Source organism: Ostrea edulis, chromosome 9 (genome assembly GCF_947568905.1).
Source record: "Ostrea edulis chromosome 9, xbOstEdul1.1, whole genome shotgun sequence".
Taxonomy (NCBI): Eukaryota; Metazoa; Mollusca; class Bivalvia; order Ostreida; family Ostreidae; genus Ostrea; species Ostrea edulis.
The window spans coordinates 24,962,274-24,985,659 of record NC_079172.1 but is presented as its reverse complement, the minus strand read 5'-3'; the positions used below and the strand labels follow the sequence as shown (position 1 = coordinate 24,985,659).

The 23,386-nt window shown below is 34.4% G+C and overlaps 1 protein-coding gene across 2 annotated transcripts in view; it reads right to left on the bottom strand.

Annotated features, from left to right (window-relative positions):
* Positions 1–14,477: 14,477 nt before the first annotated feature.
* Positions 14,478–23,386, bottom strand: part of LOC125658461 (GATOR complex protein WDR24-like) — a 29,097-nt gene continuing 20,188 nt past the window's right edge. For both annotated transcript variants that reach the window (XM_048889725.2, XM_056148964.1), the window contains 5 exons: positions 22,559–22,686; positions 21,885–22,145; positions 21,611–21,713; positions 16,542–16,734; positions 14,478–15,608 (listed from right to left, as the gene is read on the bottom strand). In XM_048889725.2, the coding sequence (XP_048745682.2) occupies positions 15,473–15,608; positions 16,542–16,734; positions 21,611–21,713; positions 21,885–22,145; positions 22,559–22,686 (821 nt within the window). In that variant the 3' untranslated portion in view covers positions 14,478–15,472. The remainder of the gene's footprint in view (positions 15,609–16,541; positions 16,735–21,610; positions 21,714–21,884; positions 22,146–22,558; positions 22,687–23,386) is intronic.

The following is a 23,386-nucleotide window of genomic DNA, read 5'->3' as shown; positions in this document are numbered from 1 at the left end:
GAACGTGGTCTATATACCACTGGAAAGTTACGTTTCCTTACAAAATCATAAATTGGAAGCGAACATTTGTGTTAATCGCGCCCCAAACCATGCCGCTACCCCCGCCAAATCCGTCTCGTTCAAGCACGCCATTTTCTAGGTAGTGTTCATGCACATGTCGGAAATTTGTATTCTGCCATCTGCATTACTGACATTGAGTCTTGATTCGTCAGAAAACAAGACCTGTTTTGAATTTCGGTGACCTTCTGCACTCTGTAACGTCGATAAATTTAAATTGTAACACTTTGCAAGGTCTCCAGCAGAGAATCCCATGACGTTTCAATATTCGAGAAACTGTTCTACGATGAATTGTCCTACCATGGCGTCCAACTGTTTGCCTCGCCATCGTCGCAGCAGCCATCAACATATGCCGTAAGTCGCCTGTTAACTGTAGGTGAGAACCTCGGAAGCTGTTTTGTTATATATGGTCGACCAGGTTTTGGGCTGTCATTTTTGGATCCTATTTGGCGATGACGTGAAATCGTTCGGCTTGTAGTGCATAGGTAAACGTTAAAACGTCTAGGTGAAAGGTGAAGATAACGAACAGTGATCAATCTCATAACTCCTACAAACAATACAAAATAGATAGTTGGGTAAACACGGACCCCTATATACACCAGAGGTGGGATTAGGTGCCTAGGAAGAGTAAGCATCCCCTGTCGACCGGTCACACCCGCCGTGAGCCCTATACCCAGATTAGGTTACTTCCCACTGACTGACCCCTGGTTGCACCATACTGAGTGCTGGATTTTTCTCTTTTTTTATTGCTTCTGAATAGCGTCTGGTAAAATCTTGCAATGCTACTCACACCATGTCAACAATTAGCACGAGTAACACATGTTGTGGATTTTAAATATCAGGTAGTTGTTTGGTGGAAGAAATTTGCACTTTGTATGAAAATATATCCATCATATTCTTAAATGTAGAAATCATATCTGCAATTATTTTCTATGTAAATATTCTATCGTCCTGAGTAAGAGACAGGTCGTCCCGAATTTGACAATTCACTGTTGTTCGTGTCGTTGGTCATTAGATCCGACACTTTGGATGTTGAGTGTTGTTGAATTTTAGTGCCGTGTCTAATTCCACGGAGTCATAATTTCGCGGGTTATGAGCGAGTACGACAATTCCGCCAAGTTGCTTATGGCTTATGAATGTATGAAACTTTCTAAAGTCCGCCGGTGTGAAATCTTATTCTATGCGGACCTTTACAGTATATGATATATGTGGATGTTGTAATTCAAAACGAATGTATAAAGAGCCGTGGGTAATGGTTAATGTAATATGGTGTTGTTGTTTTTTCTTTAACTGCACGCATTCCTGACGAAGGATAGTGCGATACCCTGACACTTCTCAGATGTAGACACATCCAAGAATATATAACCACGAGAGAGCTCTGAGGTATTTCAAAGATTCTGAAAGATCGGAGCGAAGAGGACACAGGATAAAGAGATGATACAATAGTTTCAGACACAGGGTTGTGCCAATTGTATTGTCTTAAGCTATCCGAAGTGGTCAACCAGACACACAAGATAGTACTAACATTATAGGTCAGGTAAAATACTTAGTATCAGCAGAGCCGACCTGGTACTAGGCTATCTATTTAAGAAATCTATAATTTAGGTCTATCGATTATTCAGCGATCCATTTTCTTCATTTGAACCCAAAGTAGGGCTATTAGAATTAACATTATATCTAATCATTGATCGAGGAACGTGGTAAGCGTAAAACGCATTATTACAAATTTTAGAAGAAACAAATGCAATTTTACACCCAAGACCATCATTATCGATCAGTAGTAGTCTGGCAAAACTATGCTTTTGAATTTCAGTATGGAGAACAAAATGTTTTAATAATTTTTGACAAGTGATTTTTCTTCATGCATCTAAAATGTTTTCATTGAATTTCCCATATTTGTGCTACACCCCAGGTTCAGAGACACGTTGTTCTCTGACATGCGCACTATGATCCTCCGGAAAATTGTTTTTAGTTTACCATTTGAAAAGTTTGATCAAGAAACTTTTTTGCAATATCGGAACTTTAATTACCATGATTGCGTTACACTTGAGCATACATCAGTAGTGCGCTGGACAATCGCATGCAGCATCATTGGAGAACATGCAAATCCTATCACCCCGGTTCATATTTCTATTAAGAAGCAGAGACCGGAGAGAAATTTATAAATAAAGGATATGGAATTCAATTTATGGGATATCATAATTCAGATGCTACTGTATGTATATCGGAGCAGACTAATGGTTGTGATAAGTTATCGGCAGGCATCCACTCCGACTATGAAAGCAGGACTGAATAAGTCAATTACTCGTTTCGGTATCACAGGACAGGGGTTTTACATGCTTTGCACAACTGAAAGAGTTTTTATAGTCTGGACTGGTTTCGTGAAAAACAAAGTAAAATCGTTTCAAGTCGCACGAAGTAAAAGATTCTATCGATTTTATCCAGTGGAAAAACACAGAGGCATCAGTCGCGAGATATTGGATGTTTTAATTCTTCAGTGAATTCGTGCCTTACAATTAAGCTTTTTAAGATACAAAAAACTAGACTCAGTGGTGATATTTCAACATTAATGTTTATACCAAAATTTAATCAGCTTTTAATTCATCGATTTTCACTTGTTGAATATGTGGGACTCACGACTTGAGGATTATCATTCTTGAATCGTATATTTGCTAATTCAAAACTGTGGTGATGAATATAACAAATGAAACCTAGTTTTTCTTGCCTGTTTTAAATTACACATATTGCATTAAGGAAACGAGATTTATTAGATAAGATACAATATTGACACTAATCTAATTTGATTTTCGAATTTCATTATTCAATCGCTATTTAGTCACAAATGATAAAAAGGATGTAGGACAAAACGCTCTATTACTGTAGCATGAAAGGTGAAGATAACGATCAGTGATCAATCTCATAACTCCTATAAGCAATACAAAATAGATAGTTGGGCAAACATGGACCCCTGGATACACCAGAGGTGGGATCAGGTGCCTAGGAGGAGTAAGCATCCCCCGTCGACCGGTCACATCCGCCGTGAGCCCTATATCCTGATCAGGTTAACGGAGTTATCCGCAGTCAAAATCAGTGTGCCAAGAACGGCCTAACAATCGGTATGAAACACGTCAGACAGCATTTGACCCAATGATAGGTTGTATGGACGAACTAGATCGTTATAACGACCATAGAATTTGCGAAATGCTGACTTCAATCGAGACTGTTGAAACCCATACACCATAAACTTGTTTGTCAGTAGCTTGTCTCGAATTAAAAACTGGCTATACGTAGAAGCTCTTGCATATCGAATCAGTTGAGAGATATTATAGGATTAAACATTCTTTTTGAAGAATTTATCGATGTGTAAACTCCGGACATTTTACTCACAAACTGAACAAAAGTGCGAAGCACTTTTATGTTTAAGTTTGTGAGTAAAATCTCCAGAGTTTACACATCAATAAATTCTTCAAAAAGAATGTTTGATTCTTATAATTCCAATTCATTCACTTTATTAACAATTGCAAAAATTTGAATAGTTTCCCCGCACTATGTTATTTCTTTTCAGGTGTGTATGAATACATCGCGTTTTCGGATTTATTGATGTGTAAACTCTTGTGCAGCTTTATTTGTGTCCAATCAAAACAATTGTAATAAATAACATTGGAATTATAAACATATAGAGTGAAAATAAAACACGCGAAAATATCAGATGTTCGTTACTTCTTGTGAATAGGATATCGTAATACCCTTTTTTGTTAGTATGAAAAAGCGAAAATAACGAACAATCTAATGATAAATTCCTATAAAGAATATGAAACTAAGAGTAGGGAAAACACGAACCACTAGACACGAGAAGTGGGATCAGGTGCTCAGGAGGAGTAAGCATCCCTTAGCGACCAGTCACATTCGTTGTGAGCCCTATATCTTAATCAGGTAAACGGAGTAATCCGTAGTCAAAATCCGTCTGTAAAGTGGTATTAAACACGTCAGACAGCATTCAACCTAATGATACGTAGTTTTGGTAAATTGGATAGTTAATATGACCGTAGAATATACGAAATATTGACTTTAAACGAGATCAACTTCAGTAGCCGGTCTCGATTTAAAACTGATCATATGCAAATCATGCTCTTATGTATCGAACCAGTTGAAAGACATATGCAGGACATACATGTAGTTAGAGTATTGTATATAGATATTGGGGTTGACGATGAAGAAGCTCAAGTCCTCCCATTTGACATAAAGTTGAGTTGTTAGTTCGCCGTTAACATCCAAATTCAATAAAATATCCAAGTATGCAGCAGATCTGAAAGTCTCTGCGGTGTCTTCTTTGGGTCACTGTAAGTTCACCGAGATACATAGAATCGACACATGAATGAAAAGAAGTATTGTTAATAGATAAACGTTGTCGATATATTTAAATGTCGAGCTGAAGGCCACAGCGAGAAATTGTAATTTCTCGCGTTACGATAGTATAGCGAGAAATATTTGTCCTAACGACATGTTTAGAATTTCAAAAGCGGAAGTGTCGTGGGGTTATTTTGAAAAGTGTACATAGCAATAACCAATGAGATTTAAGTATATTGTTATTACGAATTCGATTTAGAATCTCGGGACTGTATTGTCACTTTCTAGCGCACGCTCCTCTTGAGCAAGTCAAGTTTTTTATTATGTTAGTTATATTTGAATTAAAACAGCAATTTTTGTTGTTGTAAAAATGAGGGTCCACCGTTTATTTTGTTTACCTCGCACTATATTGCCGCGGACACACAGGTTTCCATAGTTTTTCACAAATGTTGTGGTTTTTATCTATGGTTTTTCCTGGGCGGCGAGGGAAGCACATTTATAGTAATTTGGAAATAATATAAGTATCACGAGTGTGTATGATTGCTTTATATTACGTGTTTGTGGTATAGGCCTATGTGTACTCAAAAATAAAATAAAGGCGTCATCTCGCACGGTGCGCTACAATGCAGTTTAGTAAGTTATTTGTCTTTTGATTTTATTATCAGGTGTATAATAGTGAAGTGTGGACTGTGTTCTTCTCACGAGGAAGTTTTAAATAAATTCTGCCTAGTCAGAAACTAAAAATAGGTTACCTGATAAATAAGTATAATTCGTCCACATAGGAATTCCAACAGAATACCTGGAATACTGTAAATGGGGAAATGATTGCGGTGGTTTTAATTTCGCTATGTTCGCGGTCGGGATTTTTCCGCGAAATTAAAGCAACCGCAATAATTTTGCAAGTGTGACACAATACGTTTTGAACAATTATAAAATTTGAATTCCGCGAAAATAAAACCATCGCAATTAGACCAATATGAAAAACCGCAAACTTTTAGCATCACGAAATTAAAACCACTTACAGTACCTGATCAACGAAGAATACGTAGATATTGTCAATGAGGAACTTTAGAATCTGTTTGATATCAACTTCAGAGTATGTAGAGCGTAGAATAAGACTGGTGATTAACACAGTATTTTGGGATGAATGATCACAAGTGATGAATATTTTCTTTTCCCGTTGTAATCAAGGAAACAACTTTGTGTATGATATTTAAAAGTCTAGCCTTTAATTCATCGGGAGGAATGGTCGTGTAAGGTTTCGAGTCATCATACGTTTTAATATTGTTGATTTGGGGAAAGTTTTGTTATTTGAAATTTGATAAAAGTTCTTTAGAGTGTTTTTAAAATCCATATTTGATTTGATTTACAACACTTTTCGCATATGTTGGGGGCACAACACGTTTGAAGTTTCTCCATCACAGCAGATTTTATTTTCGTGAGGAGCAGATATAAGAGTTTGATAGAACATATACTAGATTCAGCAATTCATTTCTGTTTGTTAAGTTATTTGTGGTTTTTGGGAATCCAGTAAACGTACGGTAACTCATGTTCATTCGTGACTGGTATACTAAATGTGTGTAAATCTGAAACGTGATTAGGATGATTTCCATCGTTTGAAAGGGAACTTGGGGCATAAGAAGGATTACTAAATGTGGAATTAATGTCATGTTCATTTATATTTTAGTTGTAATCATGAGTCTCACAAACAAAGTGTTGTTACAAGCTTTGTCAGCTGGAACCAAAACATATTCCTCATGTCACCTATCTAATTTTTCTATCACTTCTGGGCCCCAGGTTCATGAAACATCTTAGGCTTAAGTCAAAACATGAATATTGCGATGAAACGATTCAGAAGTCAATCATTCCAAAATAGAATTGTTTCTCGATGCTTCATCAAATTTCTAGTCTGTACAAATTAAGAGTTTCAGTTCAAAAGTAATGACTATCTTGCAGGGGATTTTGTTTGTTACACTGTACAAGATCCGGGGGCCTGGTTTACTAAACACATAATGAGGTATGCACTTTCGTTTTGATGTGTCTGATATAGACATCTAATACATCTCTTATACTTTTGATCCACGTTGACAAGGTGTCAAGTTCTTTTTCATATGTAGCCCATCGTCTGGCATAATCGTCGACAGAATTCATAATAAAGCTGAAGATCTGTCGATTATTAAAAGATAAGCGTTCTCTGAATTTAGGGGCTTTTAAAATAAGTGATATATGCTGTCATCACGAGGTAGGAACTGTTATTTTCAATATTTCTTTTGAAATACGCCAATCAAAGGGTACCTTTCTGGTAGATGACGTGCACCAAACGTGATGACGTAACAATTTCAGACATAGTCCTAACCTAGAGGGCGTTGTATGTCTTTTCCTTCCACTGTTTCTTCTATTGTATAGGTCCTTATTGGTTGAGAAACCTTGTATTACTCTTAAACTTGTAAAAGTCGAAATAGGAAAATTTTGCAATCTCTCTTTAGATGACGGGGACGAAGTTTAATCATATGAAAAGTGAAGATAACGAACGATGATATTTCAAATTATATTCCATTGATTCTCTTCCAACAAGTCTATTTGTTAAATATTGGATGAAAGCGGCGATTGTGTCCATATTACATGAAATCGGGTGAACGTTTAGTCAGTCTTATTTGCACTGTATCATTTATTAACTTATTTGTAAACTTTAGGAAGGATTTTGTAAATAATTATGATTATCTCTCATCCAACAAATCAATAAGTGAATGTTATTACTTTAAGAATGGTTGGGGAAATTTGAAGACAGGATCCGGATCTGCAGAACACATATTTCATAAGTTAAAAACATTAGGACTTTGCTTGGAACAGTGGAACGGTTTCAATAATACTACTACTTGTCAAATGTGTTATGTCTACCGAATACGAAAATTCATATTTTCCACATGGTTCCCTTGTATATCCTTTATTTTTCATCAAAAACTACCCCACACCACTCCAACACTTACGTGTTTTAAGCACATAACATGAAGATAGTGATACGAGGAATACAAATGCATTGGTGAAGATAGTAAGGGGAATACAAATTTATTGGTGAAGATGCAAATGTGTTGGTGAAAAAAAATGATAAAAGTGATACAAACGTGATGTTGAAGATAGTGATAAGACTTCATACAAGTGTATTTATAAAAATAATGCTAAGATTAATTGTATTGGTGAAATTCCTGGCAAGAATTAAGACAATTCCATTGGTGAAGATAGTAGTAAGATTAATACAAATGTATTGATGAAGATAATGATAAGAATTTATTCAAATATATTGGAGAACATATTTGTAAGATTGATAAATACGTATTGGTGATGATAGTGGTAAGATCAATACATATATATTGGTGAAGAAAGTGATAAGATTAATACAAACGTATTGGTGAAGATATTAGAAAAATTGACACAAATGTATTGTTGAAAACCCTGGCAAGGATGGATGCAGACGTATTGTTGAAGATTGTGTTAATACAAATGTATTGGTGAAGATACTTGTAAGATTGATTGATTGTATATTGTTTAACGTCCCTCTCGATAATATTTCACGTATATGGAGACATCACCACTGCCGGTGAAGGGCTGCAAAATTTAGGCCTATTCTCGGCGCTTATGGCCTTTGAGCAAGGAGGGATCTTTATCGTGCCTCACCTGTTGTGACACGGGGCCGGTTTTTGCGGTCTCATTCGAAGGACCGCCCCATTTAGTCGCCTTCTACGACAAGCAAGGGGTACTGAGGACCTATTCTACCCCGGATCCCCACGGGAGTGAAGATACTTGTAAGATTGATTATGTATTGATGAAAATACTGGCAAGATTATACAGGTATATGTCATTTCAAAATATAGCTACAGTTCTGCATCTCCTCTGATCGTAAATATTATGAAGTCCCACTCAATTTGACCCACGTAATGAATAAATACAAACTGTTCTAAATCGAGTTCCTTCAAACCTTAATTTTGATGATAATCCTCCTGTGGTCGACTGTTACATCATACGAAAACCATTGAATTCAAAGTTATCAATCCTACCCTACAATACAACCTCGCATTGGGTCAAATGCTGTCTGACGTGTTTCATACCGATTGTTAAGCCGTTCTTGGTACACTGATTTTGACTGCGGATAACTCCGTTTACCTGATCAGGATATGGGGCTCACGGCAGGTGTGACCGGTCAACAGGGGATGCTTACTCCTCCTAGGCACCTGATCCCACCTCTGGTGTGTCCAGGGGTCCATGTTTGCCCAACTATCTATTTTGTATTGCTTGTAGGAGTTATGAGATTGATCACTGTTCGTTATCTTCACCTTGCATTGAGAGTATTTGTTGTCTAAATTGTCTTTCGTCTCTGGTATTGAAACCAAGTCCACATTACAAAGATGAAAAATTGTCGACATAAATCCAAAGAAAGAAAAACTTTGGTTATTGACTCGTAAGTTGAATGCCTGCTAGGATAGAGATAAATTAACAAGCAAATCAATACGCAGAACACACCATAATGACCAATGAATACCACAGATATAATATCATCTAATTCTACCAGAGTCTGAAACCAGAGGAATGAGGCTGTACGCTGGAAAAAAGGAAATCTAATTCAATTCTAAGGCTGGTGTGTTAACATCAATTTGACCACATGTGCAGGCAGTAAATTTCCACACCCGCTCCCACAGATTCAATGCCATCTCATTCAAGTCCGATATTCATGCAACATCTACAATTAATTGTAAATCTAGACCCTTCGTGTCATTGATTTCGAATCCCGCTAAGCCATTTTAACACACATAATGTCATAATACCTTCCTGAGCGTCCCATGAGAGTAATTCTAGACTTGACAGTATATATTTACGATGTAATTCAACATCAGGTTGTTTTTATCGATGTATACACAGAAATGTATTCGTGGCTGAAAACGCTGATGCACATCAATGATCTGGATCAGCAGGCTTGAAACGGGTTTTTCTTTTCATTATTAAATTCCTTACCGGATCGATTCAGTTCTTCGTTCTATTAGAAAAAATGGCAGATAAGCACACTCCATATTAAAACATCTAATCAAAAGACATCTCTTTCCTTTGATCGATCTTTGTCGTAATTGAGCAGATATATAAGAACAATTATAGGAGAGTCTGTGCTTGTTAAGGCCATACAGCAGACGAACTAGCATCTCTAGCGCAGATGACGCCCCGAGCTGAACTTTCCAACAAAAATTCGATAAAGGCCTGTTTTGCCCAAAATGTAATGCATGTGAAAACATTTCGCAGAGCTAAAGGACATTCTCAAAGCATAATACGTCCGATATTAATTACTTCTCTCGTTGATCTCTGCTTTTGACCGACGTGTCCTTTCTTCCATGAGTAAATCTGTGTGAATACCAGCTTCTTGACGTATTGCCATCAATTCTCTTTCGTGACTAAAATTTTATTTTAAAACAACACTGACATTTTGATATTTAATATAACAGCTGTATTCTAACTCCATGCATATGTAAAACTTATACGGTACCAATTTTGATGCACCAGGTACGCATTTCGACAAATAATGTCTCTTCAGTGATGCTCAAGCCGAAATATTGGAAATCCAAAATAACATTAAACTTGTAAGAAATAAAAAGAAAAACAGAGTGCCAAACACTGGAGTCAAATTCGTCTTCGGATCAGAGCTATGCATGAGGGAGATAATCCTTAATTTTGAAATGAATTTCTAAATTTTATAACAGCAATTAAATATACATCCGTTTTTTCAAGCTAGTAATGTATTATCAAGAAAAAATAAATTCCTGCTTTGAAAGAAATTGTTGGGAAATAATTTTCACTGAATCCAGTTTTTGTTAGAGAATTAGTTATGAGTGGGATCTAAACTTTCCACAATATCGAGACGAAAAATCTATAGCAATTGTGGCCTTTAAGGAATATTACTTCTACATTTTGATTAATATTAATGCTTCTTCACAATTACCAGAAAATTAGTCATTATTAGTCTTGGCTGCATACATTCTCAGTAATGAAAATGACGCGCGCGTTACAATTTAAACGTCTATGCATCAACACATGGTGTGAACCAATTTACTGGTCTATCTCTTGTTAATCCAGTATGAAAAGTTGACGATAACGAACATTGACAAATCGCCTAACTCCTATAAAGAACACAAAAACTAGGGGTAAGGTAAACAGAGGTGGGATCAGGCGCCCAGGAAGAGTAAGCATACTTTGTCGACAGATCGCACCCGCCGTGAGTCCTGTATCTTGATCAGGTAAATGGGATAATCCGTAGACAAAATCAGTGTAAAGAGCGGCCGAACAAACGTCAGACAACACGTTACAAAATAACAGGTTGTGTTGGTAAATTACATCGTTAAATGTACGACCACAAACCTTGCGAAATTCTGAGTTTAAAGGAGAATGTTGAAACCCTTGTAACATAAACTTATTTCTCAGAAGTCTGCCGCGATTTAATAACTGATCATATGTACAACAAGCTCTTGTGTATCGAATCATTTGAAAGACATAAACACCATATGCAGGTGATAATGGGATATTGCTAAATAGATATGGGAAATTGACGATGGAGAAGCTGAAGTCATACAGTTGAGTTATTAGTTTGCCGTTAATGTCTACTTTCAATAAAATATCTAAGTATGAAGCAGAATTGGAAGACTTTCGGGTGTCTTTTATTTCGAGTTCACTGTGATTGAATCGAATCAACATATGAATGAAAATGAGTATTGTTAATAGATAAAAAATCGTCGGTATATCTTAATGCCCAGCTGAAGGCCACAGCACGAGCTTTTTCTTTTTAAGTAGAAGCTTTTGAATAAGATCTGCTTGGTAAGAAAATAAAAACAAGTCAGCTAATAGAGGAACACAATTCGTGCCCATGAGAATTCCAACAGATTCTTGGAAGACCTGATCACCAAAGACTACGAAAATATTGTGAATGAGGAACTCCAGCATATTCTTAATTTCAACTTTAGAGTACTTGAGCGTGGAATCAGAGTGGCGTTTATCGAAATAATTGTTTGAATGACTGATCACAAGATAGAAATACATGTATGTCCTTTTTCCATTTTTATTGCAAAAGCAACTGTCTGTGATGGCAAAAGGTCTAGTCTTTTATTCATCGTGAGGAATGGTCGTGTAAAGTGTTATTAAGTCATGCATTTTGATGTTGATTTGAAAAGGTTTGATATTTCAAATTTACTAAAGAATCCTCATTTGATTTACACCACTTCTGGCACATGTTTTGGCACTATACGTTTGAAGTTTCTCCTTCACAGTATTAAATATTTACTGGATCCAGCAATGTATCTGTTAGTAAGGGTTTTTGTGAAGTTTAGGAATCCAGTATAAGTACTGCAACTCGTATTCATTCGTCCCATTGACTGCAATATTCAAATGCTTTCAAAACTGAAGCATGATTTTGAAGAATTTCATCTTTTTAAGAGGGAAATTAAGAGTATAAATATGATTACTAAATGTGAAATTAATGTCATATCGTTTGAAATACAGTTGTAGTAATGAGCCTTACCAACAAAGACAATGTTGTTACAAGCTTCGTCAGCTGGAACCAAAACATATTCCTCATTCAACCGATCTAATTCTCTCATCACTTCTCGTTTAGTGAATACAGAAGGATAGATGGTACGCACTTTCGTTTCGATATGTCAAATATTTCTCTAATGCTTTTTTATCCATTCTGAAATCTTACATTCTGAAGCCCATCGTCTGGCATAATCTTTGATATAATTCATATAGAGATAAAGTTTTGTCGCCAATTGAAAGAGTGTGGTTGTCTGAATTTAGAACCTTTCAAAATAATCCTCATTTTTAACAGCTAACATATTGACACCACAAATAATGACATGTCTAGCCGAAATTAATATGAATAAAGAAAGGCTACATAAATTACAATTGTTCTGAAGATGGTGATGGGCTGTACTGCCCAAAGTTGTACATGTATTAACTGAATAAACATTGGTACAAGATCAGATCTCTATGTATAATGTTTTGTAATTTATACTGACAATTTAATTCTACGTGCAATACGTTTATTTGACTTTACCAACATTCAGATTGTTTATGTATACACTAGGTTGTGGTTCCAATGCCATCCTAGGGATGACATCACAAAATGTTTCAAACCCCCCACCCCCATTTTATTACTATGGCATATTGCGTGTGACATATAAAATTTATATTTTCAATTGAATTATTCATCAAATTATACACAATGAAAGTAATTTCTACTGATCTTGTAGATGTTGGGAAAGTTTACTCTTTTATAAATGTCTCGCCGTTTATAATGCGTAAACTGCCTCAACTTACTTATCATAGATTGCACATGCAAAACAAAACTTCCTTTTTTTATAGTAAAGTTTATATACGTAGTCGGTTAAAGATTACTTTAAAAATTAAAAATTACTTTTATTCCTTAATTCATTGATTTATTATCTCATGTTTCATCACAAAGAAGCTTGCTTTGTATAGAAAGTTATTTGGAGCCTGAAAATCTTTCTTTTTCACGCAAAATACAAGAAAAAATGTCCAAGTTGTTTGTGTTAAGGGAGATAGATACATATTGTAAGCCTTGGAGAATTTCCGTATAATTGGCTTTGTCATTTATATAATTACTCCAAGATTCCATTCATGTGTCCAACACCTCTAGACTACAAGAGTACCGCAAACGGAACATAATACGCCCATGAAAATGCTTACGTAGGGTTTTTTTTCTTAAGCCATAATTTGTAGAAATTTGCTTCAGGTAGCATCTGTGACAGGAGGTACCGGCAGGTAGGCAAACCAAGAGTTCTGTGTATAAATTATTTCCCCAAATTTGACGCAAGTTCTACAACCTTTCAATATTCAAAACGTCAAAGAAAATTAAAAAATTGTTGAGAATCAAAATCCTTGCACTATGCATATGTTCAAGTTATTTACAAATACCATAGCTTCTAAATAGTCAGAGGAATTATATAGACAAACTATGTCCTTTATTTAATATAATAATTCCTCAAAATGAACTAAGTTCAACAACATGTAATGAATTCAAAAATTTAAGAAAATCGAAGTCCTTGCCACATTCACATCTTCAATACCTATATAAACACTCTGTAAAATAAGAAGGTATCATTTGAAAACTGTGGAAGGAGTTCACTGAACAATATTTTCTCAAAACAAAACAAGTTCAATAACCTGCAATTTTCTCAAAAATTGAAGAAAATCAAAATCCTTGCCAAATGCACATCTTCAATATCCATGCAAACACTCTGTAAAACAAGATGGTCCTAACTTGAAAATTATGGGAGGAGTGCCCCGGACAAATTATGTACCCTCCATATAACAATAATTTTCAAATAAAGGGGCACAACAACACAGGTCAAAATTGCAATATGATCTAGAATGACAAAGAAGCTACATATGTGACAGAGAAATGAAATTAGAAACAGAAAACCTCGAACAGATGGAGAGACGGATGTACAAACATTGCTGTACCATAATATGTCGCGTCTAAAGACGGGGGCGTATAAAACCTAGCTACACATTTATTCTTTCATTACATCAGAAGTTCTTGTAAAATCAGTGACATACTGACCTTTGACCTTGAACATGGAAGGCCTTGACCTTTCAGTTCACCAAAGATAAAGCCTCTAGCTATCTTGCAAAGTTCAAGGAATATACCCAAAATTAAAGTTGTGAATGAACATATAGCCCAAAAATTACATGTCAAAGATTTCAGCTTGAGGATCATAAAAACAGAAAATATTTGTCGGCTTTAGAAAACTCGTGGATGATAAACCCCAACCTGACACTCGGAGTATATGGATTTGTAATAAACAATATTCTATTAACTAATAAAAACACATTGCCACTTGTACTGGAAATTGTTAATGTCATTTCAGCTTTCACTGAAGCCTTCATCACAACCGACTAATTCAATAGAGGGCTCTTTCATTCCGAGACAGTAAAGGTCAACTGAGTGGATTTATGACATTTCCTCACCCTTGAGCAAAAGTTGCATAGACAAAGAATACAACTGAATTATGATAAAAAAAATCAATTGTTAACACTTTTTAATCGTGGAAATACATATTGTAGTTATGAATTATTGTACCTTAATCAGTACACAATGAGTATAAATATTACACCCTTCACAGGTCAGTTAAGTTGCAATGACTTTGTCCAAAACAAATGAATTACAAATGAACACTGGCATACTGCAGAATCATCATGGGGGATGAAAGTTTGTGGATTTTGTGGTCACCTTTACCCATAAATTGACATCATCACAAGACATTGATATGGTACACAATTCTGAGTTATGCTAAAAAAATTTGATCCGAATCCCACTACGGTATCTAGAGACATTATTGATTTTGTACAATAATGGTCTTCTTTATTTTAGAAAAATAATTAATGCAATTAGCATTATAATGTGTATACCAGGTAAATACATGTGAGACATAATGATTGCACAGTCACAATTATAATCAAACATTCAAACACCATGTAAAGCACTTTCCTTGTGTTAGCTTTCTTTAACAATTTTTCCTGCGAGTGCTAATTGACGAGTGAAATAGGTTTAGGGTTGTGGTTATCCACAAACACCCCCACCCCGATGATCCCACAGTACACTTACAATTTAACCTAACAAATTATGCCCTAAAGATTTTACTCACACACAAAAGCACAATAGAATATTTACTTGGGCATTTTAACAAATTAAGCCCTAAAGATTTTACTCACACACAATAGCACAACAGAATCTTTACTTGGGCATTTTAGCAAAGTATGCCCTAAAGATTTTACTCACACACAATAGCACAATAGAATCTTTACTTGGGTATTTTAACATGCACAGAATGATTTGCAGTTGTTTTTTCTGTAAATGTCATGCAAAAGTGTTGATTTCATGTGGACAAATCTCAAGTCTTTAAAAAATGAAAATATATGGTACAATTGCTCTTGCATATATAAAACTCATTTATACTCAAATACACTCAACATCAAATCAACTAACACACAAGGTAAAAGTGACCCATTTTTATGCAAATCACGTAAACTCGCACAAGTGGCCACATCCAGTGGGGCACTGTTTATTGAGATTGAACCATTCTTTCATATGACTTAGATGACCTCCGTGTGAACAACCTTGACACCAGATGAACAGTCCTTTCACAGGTAGATGGCTGTGAGAAAGAAAAAAATATACATGGCAGCATTAAAACTAATCATCTAAAAATACCTCATAATCATATTTGTAAGATGAGAGACTCATTTTCTTTTCTTAAATTGCAGTTCCTTCAATAAACTTTGATATAAAAATTAAAATCACAATGTGTGATTCAAAATTTCCATTTGTCACTTAACACGCTAATGTATTCACTTCAGAATCTATGCTTTTACTACAGCTATCAATCTTAAACATACATGTACATCTTAAAATTAATAGAAAATATATGAGGCTCAATTTCAAAGAAGTAGGTACAGTTTCTACAGTCATCTGGCCCAAAATATTGATGATTCCACTTGGAGCTCAAATCCTGGCATTCAATTAAGGAATAGTTTAGCAAACCCAAAATTCACTCAGTTTGATCAGCAAAATGATTTGTGTCATATGACGAGAGCTTGAAGTTGGCATAAAATTGCAAAAATGCCATTTTCAATGAAAATATCCACAAATTCAGGTGGTTTTCCTTTTAGAAAACATACAGCGCATGCGTCGAGCAAATTCATATTGAAGCATGTTTTTCATCTCAAAATAATACACAATATATATCATTTTCATTTTGCTCGACAAATGCGCACATCTTTTCCTGAGCAATAATTTGTATGACATTTGACAGTTTTCAGGCTTATTTTGAGAAAAAGGCGGGAAATGTCTTATTCATGATGTCATAATGCTATCCATTTAGGACTATCATTCTGATTTTGTTGGCATAGTATACCTGGCATTTATTTTACTTTCTTAAAACACTGATTAAGGTTAATTCCAGACACATTTTATAGAGAGAAATTTTTTGGGCCTTTTTATGTATACAACCGTACCTTGTTCTTTAGTTCAGAGAGCTGAATTAAAGTTATATGAAAAATTATTTACGGCTAGAAATTCTAAAACCTACCAGAGGGAGCAGTTGTTGACAACTAGTTTACAGCGATCGCACAACCAGCCCACCCTTTGTAGGGGACGGTTACAACGATGGCAGTTCACATGGATGCGAGTGGATTGTTGGTTCAGCATGTTGACTTGGGGAAGATGACTAAGCTTGATGATCTTATTAGCAGTTGTCCACAGCTGAAATCTGGCCAGCAGATCTGAAATGTTCCCACATTATCCTGTTTTAATCAAATTCCAAATATTCATCATAGTGAACTTGAGGTACAAGTTACTTGAAAAATCATTATTTTTTCCCCCAATTTCAATGCACATGCTTTACATACTTAATCACAAATTCCCTTCATCTTTTGGAAAAATATAAATTACCAAACAAATTAATTTTTCATGCTACTGTACCTAAAATAAATTGTGATTGTGCAAGTTATCATATATGATTCGATTTCGCAAACAGAAGTATGGTATAAGGACGCATTCTTCTACATTTCCTCAATTTGCAAACCATTTAAAGATACCGGGCTTCAGATTAGATCTCTGTGCCGCATGGTGAAAAACACTGATGTGTGTTGTTGCGTGGAATAAAGAGACAAGTATTTATCAAATATGCCACGAGTCATTCAATGTATACTTGTAATTTCATTAATTGATGATAATGGCTGCAATATTTATGTATAAAGAAGATCATGGCTGCTTTCTATTTGGTTTAGTTCATCTGAGACGAGACAATAAAAAAACACAGTGACAATCATTTTCTTTTTCATTGAAAATTGGGAAGTGTGAGAATTTGTTACCTGTGAATTGAGATGGGCTCGGAAAGCTTAAGATTCATGTGCAAAGCATGAGATATCACATGTACAAGTTATTGTGTAGCTAAGTATCACATGTACAAGTTATTATGTAGCTAAGTATCACATGTATAAGTTATTGTGTAGCTAAGTATCACATGTATAAGTTATTATGTAGCTAGGTATCACATGTACAAGTTATTGTGTACCTAAGTATCACATGTACAAGTTATTGTGTAGCTAAGTATCACATGTATAAGTTACTGTGTAGCTAAGTATCACATGTATAAGTTATTGTGTAGCTAAGTATCACATGTACAAGTTACTGTGTAGCTAAGTATCACATGTATAAGTTATTGTGTAGCTAAGTATCACATGTATAAGTTATTGTGTAGCTAAGTATCACATGTACAAGTTACTGTGTAGCTAAGTATCACATGTATAAGTTATTGTGTAGCTAAGTATCACATGTATAAGTTATTGTGTACCTAAGTATCACATGTATAAGTTATTGTGTAGCTAAGTATCACATGTATAAGTTATTGTATAGCTAAGTATCACATGTACAAGTTATTGTGTAGCTAAGTATCACATGTATAAGTTATTGTGTACCTAAGTATCACATGTATAAGTTATTATGTAGCTAAGTATCACATGTATAAGTTATTGTATAGCTAAGTATCACATGTATAAGTTATTGTGTACCTAAGTATCACATGTATAAGTTATTGTGTAGCTAAGTATCACATGTATAAGTTATTGTATAGCTAAGTATCACATGTACAAGTTATTGTGTAGCTAAGTATCACATGTATAAGTTATTGTGTACCTAAGTATCACATGTATAAGTTATTATGTAGCTAAGTATCACATGTACAAGTTATTGTGTAGCTAAGTATCACATGTATAAGTTATTGTATAGCTAAGTATCACATGTACACGTTATTGTGTAGCTAAGTATCACATGTATAAGTTATTGTGTGGCTAAGTATCACATGTATAAGTTATTGTGCAGCTAAGTATCACATGTACAAGTTATTATGTAGCTAAGTATCACATGTATAAGTTATTGTGTGGCTAAGTATCACATGTATAAGTTATTGTGCAGCTAAGTATCACATGTACAAGTTATTATGTACCTAAGCATCACATGTATAAGTTATTGTGTGGCTAAGTATCACATGTATAAGTTATTGTGCAGCTAAGTATCACATGTACAAGTTATTATGTACCTAAGCATCACATGTATAAGTTATTGTGTAGCTAAGTATCACATGTACAAGTTATTGTGTAGCTAAGTATCACATGTATAAGTTATTATGTAGCTAAGTATCACATGTATAAGTTATTATGTAGCTAAGTATCACATGTATAAGTTATTGTGTGGCTAAGTATCACATGTATAAGTTATTGTGCAGCTAAGTATCACATGTACAAGTTATTATGTACCTAAGCATCACATGTATAAGTTATTGTGTAGCTAAGTATCACATGTACAAGTTATTGTGTAGCTAAGTATCACATGTATAAGTTATTATGTAGCTAAGTATCACATGTATAAGTTACTGTGTAGCTAAGTATCACATGTATAAGTTATTGTATAGCTAAGTATCACATGTACAAGTTATTGTGTACCTAAGTATCACATGTATAAGTTTATTGTATAGCTAAGTATCACATGTATAAGTTATTGTGTAGCTAAGTATCACATGTATAAGTTACTGTGTAGCTAAGTATCACATGTACAAGTTATTGTGTAGCTAAGTATCACATGTATAAGTTATTGTATAGCTAAGTATCACATGTACACGTTATTGTGTAGCTAAGTATCACATGTATAAGTTATTGTGTAGCTAAGTATCACATGTATAAGTTATTATGAAGCTAAGTATCACATGTATAAGTTATTGTGTAGCTAAGTATCACATGTATAAGTTATTGTGTAGCTAAGTATCACATGTATATGTTATTATGTAGCTAAGTATCACATGTATAAGTTATTATGTAGCTAAGTATCACATGTACACGTTATTGTGTACCTAAGTATCACATGTATAAGTTATTATGTAGCTAAGTATCACATGTATATGTTATTATGTAGCTAAGTATCACATGTATAAGTTATTGTATAGCTAAGTATCACATGTATAAGTTATTGTGTAGCTAAGTATCACATGTATAAGTTATTGTGTAGCTAAGTATCACATGTATAAGTTATTATGTAGCTAAGTATCACATGTATAAGTTATTATGTAGCTAAGTATCACATGTATAAGTTATTATGTAGCTAAGTATCACATGTATAAGTTATTGTGTAGCTAAGTATCACATGTATATGTTATTGTGTGGCTAAGCATCACATGTATAAGTTATTGTGTAGCTAAGTATCACATGTATAAGTTATTGTGTAGCTAAGTATCACATGTATAAGTTATTGTGTACCTAAGTATCACATGTATAAGTTATTGTGTAGCTAAGTATCACATGTATAAGTTATTGTGTGGCTAAGTATCACATGTATAAGTTATTGTGTGGCTAAGTATCACATGTATAAGTTATTGTGCAGCTAAGTATCACATGTACAAGTTATTATGTACCTAAGCATCACATGTATAAGTTATTGTGTAGCTAAGTATCACATGTACAAGTTATTGTGTAGCTAAGTATCACATGTATAAGTTATTATGTAGCTAAGTATCACATGTATAAGTTACTGTGTAGCTAAGTATCACATGTATAAGTTATTGTATAGCTAAGTATCACATGTACAAGTTATTGTGTACCTAAGTATCACATGTATAAGTTTATTGTATAGCTAAGTATCACATGTATAAGTTATTGTGTAGCTAAGTATCACATGTATAAGTTACTGTGTAGCTAAGTATCACATGTACAAGTTATTGTGTAGCTAAGTATCACATGTATAAGTTATTGTATAGCTAAGTATCATATGTACAAGTTATTGTGTAGCTAAGTATCACATGTATAAGTTATTGTATAGCTAAGTATCACATGTACAAAATATTGTGTAGCTAAGTATCACATGTACAAGTTATTATGTAGCTAAGTATCACATGTATAAGTTATTGTGTACCTAAGTATCACATGTATAAGTTATTATGTAGCTAAGTATCACATGTATAAGTTATTGTGTAGCTAAGTATCACATGTATAAGTTATTGTGTGGCTAAGTATCACATGTATAAGTTATTATGTAGCTAAGTATCACATGTATAAGTTATTGTGTACCTAAGTATCACATGTATAAGTTATTATGAAGCTAAGTATCACATGTATAAGTTATTGTGTAGCTAAGTATCACATGTATAAGTTATTGTGTAGCTAAGTATCACATGTATAAGTTATTATGTAGCTAAGTATCACATGTATAAGTTATTGTGTAGCTAAGTATCACATGTATAAGTTATTGTGTAGCTAAGTATCACATGTATAAGTTATTGTGTAGCTAAGTATCACATGTATAAGTTATTGTGTAGCTAAGTATCACATGTATAAGTTATTGTGCAGCTAAGTATCACATGTACAAGTTATTATGTACCTAAGTATCACATGTATAAGTTATTGTGTAGCTAAGTATCACATGTATAAGTTATTGTGTAGCTAAGTATCACATGTATAAGTTATTGTGCAGCTAAGTATCACATGTATAAGTTATTATGTAGCTAAGTATCACATGTATAAGTTATTGTGTAGCTAAGTATCACATGTATAAGTTATTGTGCAGCTAAGTATCACATGTATAAGTTATTGTGTACCTAAGTATCATATGTACAAGTTATTGTGTAGCTAAGTAGTGATGAAACGATTGTCGCCGACAATCGATTGTCAATCGTTTTTAGCTCTTCGATTCCGATTATCTATTCAATTTTTCATACTGGTAATCGATTGTTGCCTCTACACTAATTAATATCTAATCCGAGATTCATCTGACAGTTAATCCCGCTTTTGTATCGAGACATGTGCGGGGGAGAGCCAGAATGGACTCCACATTAAAAAATGGGAATTCAGTGACACCAGCTAGTGTGTATACTGCACATATCCATAAAACTAAATAGAAATAACCCCAAAAATAATAAACATTGATCAACTACATGTACATACCAATTATATCGATTATTGATCATTACAGTTCTTCCGATTATGACCGATTATCGATTATGAAATTTTTCTGATTTTTCAACACTATACCCAAGTAAGATGTGCAAAGCATGAGATATCACAAGTGTAAGTTATTGTATACTTAAGTATCACATGTACAATTATTGTGTACCTAAATAAGATAAAAACCAATTTTCCTGAATTTCTGGTTCTATCTGAGGTCTGTATTTTGGTCCAAGCACAATCAATATACAAACTGATGTCTGCACATCACCCTAAAATACAAAAATCAAAGGGAAATAATTTCATCATCATTTGATCAGACCATATATAAAATTTATGATTCAAATAATACCATTGTATTTTCCCTATCAAACTTTGTGCAAGTTTTGTGTTCTATTCCACAATGAAACTGAAAGTGTTCTTGTTTTCACATCAACACGTACCTGTTCTGCATAATGAGACAACATCCTGGACACATAATCGGCAAACCTGAACTCGGGCAGTTCCAGGGTATTTCTGAACAGCCCCAAAACCTCCTCCTCCTTGGAGCTGTTGTTTGGGTGTGGGATACTTAAAGTGTTGTTCTCGCTCTCATTGGCACTGATTGTAGGTGAGTCGTGGCCATTCTGTATGGAATCCAGTGGATTACCGTGATCCTTAATTTCGTGTCGAGGTTGGAATGCTTCATGTTGCAAGGTCCACTCCTACATCAGATGACAAAATTCAGGTATTTCTGTCAATTTATCTTGATATTTACCATTAGTCTTAAACATGGAGTTTAAATGTACATTAGGTGTGCAGCATACTGAGTTAGAGGTAAAAACCAGATGTAACCACTTTGAGCTATAAATTTGTAGGAATAGATAATCGAAAATCTTAGGTAAACAACATTTGTTTTATGAAAAAGTGTTTTCATACCACAAACAAATTTCAACATCACTAAAATTCGAAATGGAACACCATCTATTAAAAATCTACATAAGTTGAACCACCGAGAAATAATTTTGATATAATATGATCACACATTTTGGTAACAACAGAGTTATCCTTCTTTAACTGTGCAGTGCTCCACCAATGGGTGGTTGTATTTGTATAGGTGTCATGCTCTACATCTGACCTGTAGTCCATCTATGTTATTGTACGGTATGTCTTGATCCCCCTCAGCAAACAGAATGTCCCAGCCCTCGGGAATTATCTGTCCTCGGGCAATATTTGTCAAATTTTCTTTCTTATAATCCTCTTCATCTGCACAAAAATCAAAAAATTCAAAACACTTGTATAACTCAGTAATAATTTGAGTATTGCTTACGGTAGCTAACTGTGCATCTGTAAAATGAAAACCTACAAGATCTAATACCATATGGCGGGTTTTTTCCGCACATCTAAAATTTGGCGATTTGCTGGCTCAAAGGTATGCTAATAATTTTACAGAAATAAATTTTGGCAGAGAAGGAAGAGTTATCTCTCTTGCAAGTACTGAAGTCGCCATTGGGTGCATATTTGGCGAATGAAAAATTTGGGCAGAAAGTTATCTAACCACTAAAATAAGCCAAATTTAGCATCCCGCGGAAAAAAACCCGCTATACAGTACTTTGATTCTGAATGAATTTAACAATTCTTTGTAGTCAATTTAAGTAAAATTTTAATTTAAAAAATTAGCAATAATTTTGGGGTACCTGTAACTTGTGAATCCAAACCAAATGAAAGAAAATGGCATCAAACAAAATCAAATCCAAAATTCAAATCAATTACAAAAAAGTCAGCTTTAGGTTTTAAGTTTTAGGCCATCATTTTATTTTATTTTTAAAAATGAATCTTTGTGGAAAAGGAGAGTGAAATCATCACTGTGTCTGACTTAATCACAAAGGGTAAGTCTCTTTCTCAGTATTGAGGTGGATCAAGATTATTTGTCAGTTCATGACACATCAAATAATCTGAAAACCTT